This window comes from Triticum aestivum, chromosome 7D, assembly GCF_018294505.1.
Source record: "Triticum aestivum cultivar Chinese Spring chromosome 7D, IWGSC CS RefSeq v2.1, whole genome shotgun sequence".
Taxonomy (NCBI): Eukaryota; Viridiplantae; Streptophyta; class Magnoliopsida; order Poales; family Poaceae; genus Triticum; species Triticum aestivum.
Window position 1 is genome coordinate 414,160,164 of NC_057814.1, and position 7,357 is coordinate 414,167,520.

General features: G+C 45.6%; 1 protein-coding gene across 1 annotated transcript; it reads right to left on the bottom strand.

Annotated features, from left to right (window-relative positions):
* Nucleotides 1-2,847: 2,847 nt before the first annotated feature.
* LOC123168175 (F-box protein At5g49610) lies at nucleotides 2,848-5,280 on the bottom strand. The gene is made up of 2 exons (XM_044586045.1): nucleotides 3,956-5,280; nucleotides 2,848-3,121 (listed from the first exon to the last, which is right to left on the bottom strand). The coding sequence occupies exon 1, from the start codon at nucleotides 5,159-5,161 to the stop codon at nucleotides 3,968-3,970; it is 1,194 nt and encodes a 397-aa protein (XP_044441980.1). The 5' UTR covers nucleotides 5,162-5,280; the 3' UTR covers nucleotides 2,848-3,121; nucleotides 3,956-3,967.
* Nucleotides 5,281-7,357: the final 2,077 nt, after the last annotated feature.

The window sequence follows — 7,357 nt, forward strand, 5'->3', positions numbered from 1 at the left end:
GTTTCTGCAAGGTCGTGGTGGCAGTGTTTGACCCTGAGTACTTGAGAGAGCCCTATGCCGCAGATACAGCCGGGTTGTTGCTGACCAATGCAGATAGAGGCTTTCCGGGAATGCTTGGGAGCATAGATTGTATGCACTGGAAGTGGAAGAACTGTACATGTGCTTGGTAGGGGCAGTACAAGAGGAATGTCAAAAATTGCACTGTCATACTAGAAGTCGTGGCCTCACAAGAGCTTTGGATATGACACTCTTTCTTTGGCATGGCTGGTTCTCACAACGATATCAACGTGATTTAGTGTTCTCTAGTGTTTGCAAGGCTTGCAAAAGACCATTGCCCAGAGGACAACTTTGAGATCAATGTCCACCATCACAACAAGGGATACTACCTAGATGACGGTATTTATCCTCAATGGTCAACTCTTATGAAGACAATATCCAACCCCAAAGGAGAGAAGAAACAGAGATTTGCTCGAGCACAAGAAAGTGCCAAGAAGGACGTGGAACGTGCTTTTGGTGTGCTTCAATCTCGATGGGATATCGACACCCTACACTGACATGGAGCACCGAGAAGCTTCGAAGGGTGATAACTACTTGTGTGATTATGCCAACATGATCGTGGAGGCTGAGCGTGATGACAACATCTATGACCAAGGGTTTGAATATCCGGGTGAATATGTTGTGCCTGAGCACCAAGAACCGACAAACATTTGAACAGTTCATCCAATTCCATCATCAAATGTGTGATTGACATACTCATATGCAGCTCGAAAATGACTTGGTTGAGCACATGTGGAATCACATTGACAACCAGTAGATGTATCCGTTCATTTTCTTTCCACGTATTCAATACAATTTTGATTGGGTTGTAAAACTATTTTGATTGTGTTTTTATTCGGATGTGGAACTATTTGATTGTAAAACTATTTGCAACGTTTGATTTATTTGGTTGTAAAAATTTACAATGTGTATACTTCAAAAAATGTATACATATAGGGCCTCCAGCCGGCCGTGGCGGAACAGATGCGTCCGCCCATTGGGCGCACGACCAGCGCAAAAGTATAAATGGCCGCCTCTTTGCCCGACCCAAACGGACAAAATTCAAACAAAACAGACGTCTGTTTGGGGTCTTGCGTTGGAGTTGGCCTGTGACGCCCCCGTTTATAATCGTGTACTAATCATACATGCATCATGCGCGATCACGGACGATGACTCACGTCAGTATCACAATACAACTCTACGACACAAAATAAACATAAATCTTTATATTACAAGTCAGGGTCACGAAGACCCAGAGTACATCAATACATACGTCAAATATCGATGTTTAACATGCAATTAATTACATTTCAAATATCGATGCCATCATTAATTACATAATTAATATGCAAATAATATCATACCTAATATCCATGTGCAATTAATAGTAGTCTAATATCAACGTGCATTGCACATACACATTTACTAATTTATTACCTCTTCTTTCCGGTTTAAAGGGTTCATCTCAAAAGATTCAGATTTTCATTATATTAGGCTGGTCATAGTGGGGAGTAACTTACACTAGTGTCATGCATATGACACTAGTCTAAGTTACTACCTTCATAGTGCAAAATAACATAGTAGTAGTGTCATAAATTGCTTCATTTATTAGCTCATAGACTCATTTTGCCTCAAGAAGCGCTATGTTACAGTAACATATTATGTTACCACAAGCACCTTTTTCCTCCTTAAATACTTGCCACATAAGCAAAATTATCTCGGGATGTGTTAAGTTACTACCTAAATTACCCCCACTATGGCTAGCCTTAGGGGGTGTTTGGTTCCAGGGACTTTTTTGTGTTGGGACTAGAAAAAGTCCCTAGCAAACCAAACAGGGTGGGACTTTTTTGGGACTTTTTGCTAAAAGTCCTTAGAAGCACCTCCTTGAAAGTCTTTTTCAAAAAGTCCCAGGGACTAGAAAAAGTCATAGGACTAGAGAACCAAACACCACCTTAGGCTCACTTTGAGTCCAATGTTAAAGAGTTTTGAGTCTCACGCCACATTTAATGAGAGTGAGGGAATTAGTGGTCATGCATGTATTTCTACATGCACCATGCAAGTCCAATGAGAAGAAGGGTGATGCACTTATTGCTTCGGGAGTTGAATATGTGGAGAATATTTCATTGGGCAGTTTTGTATCCACCAAACTCATGTCATCCACTCACAATCTATCTTCATTGATGAGATTTCAGATTTGAGCACTCTAAACTGGAAGAGAGGGAGTAAAAAGAAAATCAACACCTACACCATCAGATAGCTATATTTTGAAGGGGGAAAATCATGTTGGATTTAACGAAGCTAATTTGTTGTTGTAAACATCGATTCATTGTTTTTATAAAATTTGTTAAAATTTAAAGAAGTTTGACTTAGAACAAAGCTAGAACTTCAAATTATTTTTGGAATGCGTGCAGATAATCCAAGATGAGAGAGTTGAACCCAAGAGGACTGAGAACAAGGGCTGGACTGTCCTCGGGTTCCTTTGCTATTGATTCTATGTGTTTTAACCTAATCTTCATTCATCAACTTAAAGAGGTAAGATTGTCACTAGATCTATCCCCAAAACATCTTTCTTTGTGTAACAAAAAGGATTGGAAAAGAGCTTCTGAGAGATCTATTTCTGAAGTGATAAAATGGTACTTCCTCAGTCCCATAATATAACACGTTTTTGCACCCTCCGTCCCACAATATAAGATGTTTTTGCAGAGTGAGGCATTTTGGCTCCCAGGAGCATCTGCACCTGTGCTGAATAAAAAAATCAAAACAAATACTATAAAAATTCAAAAAAATCCAATTTTTTTTTGGCATGGTAGATACTTTGGTACGAAGGAGGCAACATTAGCTAGGTTTTTGCAAGCTATGTTAGTTTGCAAAAACGTCTTACATTATGAGACGAAGGGAGTACCTGGCATATACCATACATGATCCTATAGATAAAAATTTCTGGAACGTTTCTAGGATGTGTCTACACACGCAAGCAGTGTATCAAGATTAACAAAACAAGAAGTGGTGTCAAGATGGGGGAGAAATGTATTTCCATCGTCATGTAATCTTGCCATCTTACTGCTACCATTCACTTTGAGAAGGCCTACAGGAAGAAGGCCAGGTAAATAAGTTTACACTGAAAGTATCAGCAATAGATAAAAAGGTTGTTTATCAAAATCTCAATACATCATCAATTGATTACCAGATATACGAGTTACAAATAGAAGACCACAAATCTACAAGGGCATAACATAACCATTTTGTTTTTGAGCTCAAGTGCTTTCCTCTTTCATTGATTAATCAGGCTACAGACATGCTGTAAACAGCACGTAAGAAAGGCAGCTACTAGTAACCATGAATCCTATAACAAAGTGACCCTAGCATTATTTTTTGAAATTGCATCTCATTTATATTAGATCAATAGAACACTGGATACAATCAGATATAGGGAAATTGAACCCACAGATACGAAAACTACCCCAAACAAAAGGGAGACTATGACTATGACTATATGCCTCCAAATCTCGCCAAAGCTGCAACTAAACTTGTCGTCATTGCACCACGGTAGCTCACGCCAATAATGGACAACATGAAGAAATCCAACCACTGAAGTACATACAAAGACCTGTAGAGAAACAAAGCGGCCCTAGCTAATGTTGCCTCCTTCGTACACAAGTCAGCAGCGAAATTGGCAGAGCCTATTACAAAGTTTATAGCACAGAAACTAAATAAGCCCCATAAGCACTTTATTCTGCATGCCAATCATGTGTTGATGGGAAACACAAATAATGTGTTGATGGGAAGCACCGAAAACTTGAGGCATGGTATCAGGTTACTCATCTTTGCTTTATCAGATACCTTGAACCTTCTAAACTTAGATAGCAAAAACATACTACTAAGAAATGAGGAGAATTCAAAATCATCAAGAGTGACTCACTCCTGCGATGATTCACCGGACTTGTCCATCACGGGTTCCGTAGTGAAGCTCAGAATTATCATCAGGAAGCACCGCCACAGTTGACAACCCGTCGAACAACGGCTTTTCATCCACACCACCATCATTATTGCCATCCATCAAGAAGAAGGAATGCGGAACAAGGCTTTCTCTGAACCTATGTTTCTTAAGATTCAGAAACACGCTCCATTCATACCGTGTGGACAAACTGCCATCGGCACCAGAAATATACTGCAGATATTGCCACCGAATGCCTGTCTTCCCCTTTCGAGAAAGGAGGAGCAAATCTCCTTGGATGTCCGGCACTAGAGAGAAGGCCACCACCTGCAATTTGATCCGGTGCTTCATTGACCAGGCCCAGCTGTGGTGATCCTGCAGCACCCAAAGATCAGCTGTGCCACCACGGAAGGCATACAATCCAAGGGTGTCATTCATCTCAAACAGCTCAAGAAGGGGGCCCTCAACGGGGGAAATCATATGCTGGAAAGACTCGGCCACGGTGTCGAACACCAGCATGTCGTTGACCTTGCCGCTGCCACCAGGCAAATGCACGGGGTGCCAGTAAAATCTGCCGTCTGCCAGCACGAGCGGGTGCCAAGAGAGCATCATCGGCAGCGCATGCACCTGATGCCCGGACGCCCACGGATCGAGAGGCTGCCCGACGCACCTGAGCTCGTCGGATCCGACGGTGTGCACGTGGTACACGGCACGGTCGTCCTCGGCTCTCTTCAAGCAGCACAGCACTCGGTACGACCCCGATGGGCGGTGAGGGTACAGCCCGGAGATGCAGGCGGCGTGAAGCAGCGGGAGAGGAGCGCGCTGGCGAGTCGCCGGGTTGCAGATGTGGAGGCCGCCGTAGGCGACGAGGATGAGGAGGCCGTCGCAGGAGGCGAGCACGTCGAGGTCCTCGGCGGTGGCCGCCCGCGCGACAGGGCGCCGCTCGCGGGTGCGGTGGTCCAGGGCGTCGATCCTTCTCTCATGGGTTTCTCCGGTGGTGACGAGAGGGAGCGAGGGCTGGCGGCGGTGGTGGGCGAGGAGGAATTTGGCGTCGGAGGTGAGGCGGCGGTGCCAGGAGCGGCAGACGGCGCGGCAGCGGACGAGTGGCTTCGGCGGCAGGCGGATGAGAATCTCCCAGGTGACGATCTCCTCAGGGAGGCGAGGACGGCCGACGGCCGCCGCTTCTGCCATGCTCCTCCTACTGGATCTTGGGGGAACTTGTTCTAGCGGCAGAAACACCGCAGAGCATAGCTTTCAGGATTTCAGGTGAAGGCGCCTTCAGGTTTTACGCCAAGTGCGAAAGCAGGCGATTCTCGGCACGGCAGGTTCGCAATTGGCAGTTTCTTTAGACCAACACGGCATTTTCTCAAAAGAAGACTCGAGACTATCATTCTCCCAGAAAAAATGTCATGTTGCTATGAAGAAATACAACTAAAACTGCTAGAAAAACGTTCAAAATACACGTCAGCCAAATAAATTTTCGTTCAATTTTTTAGGTAAGCATGCATTCGGAACACACATATATGAAAAAAAAAACACAGAAACAAGACAACTATTTTGAAAAACCTTGCACAACAGAGCCTAAAAGAAACAAAAATACACCCAAGGGCTTCTTGCACATGTCAAAACTGCCAACCTCCAACACCGTCAAGATGCTCGCCGGAGATAGAGGAGAAAGGCCTCCATCATTGCCATAGCTAGGGAGGCACCATTGTTGTCGGGGCTTTGTGAACTAAAAGATCAGGCATGCCGCAAGCGGCAGGGCACATAACGTTGTGGCATGTCAACTGGGGTCAGTCCCGTGCCATCCCGACCTCGGATTCGTAACTTCACATCAACACCATCGAGGAAGATTACCAAATCCTACATCTACATACATCTTCCCTTGTTCTAGTCGGGCCATCTTGTTCCGCACACGACGCCACCACTAAAGTTAGTAACCGCCAACCACCTCCTGTACAATGTCATCCTACTCCTCAACGTTGTTGGAGGGAACAACAACACTTCAACGGGGATGAAACACAAAGACACAAATTTCCAGTGGAGATGTCATCGTCGTTGTCTTGCCGACGTCGACTGGGAAACCTAACACCGCCGATCTGAAGGATCGACGAGCAGACATGGCATACAACTCTGAGACGTCACCGGCGTGGGAATGGAGCTGTTGCGGATTATTCTCCCGTGCACTGCTCCCACCAATAGTGCAGCAGAACACACTACCCCCTATGACTATTTACAAGCCAAGAGAGAACTGGGATCCCGCCCCCTCCCCTCTCACGAGTGGCAAATGGAGATGGGGTAGCCCTGGCCTCGCCAGCACACACTATGTGGAAAACTGCCTCTCCCTAACCGCTTATTTGCGAGTATAGAAGAGAGTGGGGGAGACATAGTATTGTGATTAACATGGCAGGGACATGTTCGAAATTGCGAGAACTATTGTCAGGGGTTTGCTCGTTCTTCGAAATGGCGGTATTCCTGCATTCATTAAGAAGAAAAGAGTTGCTCGGATAATTAGGGAACCAAATTTTCCTGTTAGTTATGGAAAACCAGACGAAAAACATCACAACCGCTGAGCGGCACATCTAAGATACTCTACACACACCACTCCAAAGAGGGCCTCGACGAGACAGCACGCAGGTGTCATCATCATCACTCCTCCCCTAGAGGCGTCAATGTCTTCCCTAAACTCTGAACAAACAACTCTGACTTCGCCGTAGACGATTGTCGACTCAACCCACTTTGTAGAGATTGTGTGGAGCTATATGAAGATTTGGGCCAGGACTCAGCCACCCACGACTATACAACACAACTTTGACTCTGACTGAGAACTGCAAAGGAGAACTAGGCGTGGCTAGTGCGCAGAAGATCACCGAACGAACCACATGCTTGTTGGGAATCGTTGCATGGAAAACAAAAGAATTTCTACGCACAGGCAATGATCTATCAATGGAGATGCATAGCAACTAGGGGGAGAGTGTGTCTACGTACCCTCGTAGACCGTAAGCGGAAGCGTTTATCAACACGGTTGATGTAGTCTTACACCTTCACGATCCGTCCCGATCAAGTACCGAACGTACGACACCTCCGCGTTCAGCACACGTTCAGCTCGGTGACGTCCTCGCCTTCTTGATCCAGCAAGAGGGGCGAAGTAGTAGATGAGTTCCGGCAGCACGATGGCGTGGTGACGGTTGGTGATGAAGAGCAATCTCCGCAGGGCTTCGCCAAGCACTACAGAAACTAGACGGAGGATAAACTAGAGGGGATGGGGTTGCCGACACACGGCTTGGTGAATTTTGATGTGTCTGGGGTGCTAGCCCTGCCCCTCTATTTATATGTTGAGCCTTGGGGTCGAAACTTGGAGCAAAAGTCTGCTCAAAGTCGGTTTTG

Excerpts from the sequence above, each read along its gene's own strand:
- LOC123168175 (XM_044586045.1), bottom strand. The coding sequence starts at position 5,161 with ATGGCAGAAGCGGCGGCCGTCGGCCGTCCTCGCCTCCCTGAGGAGATC.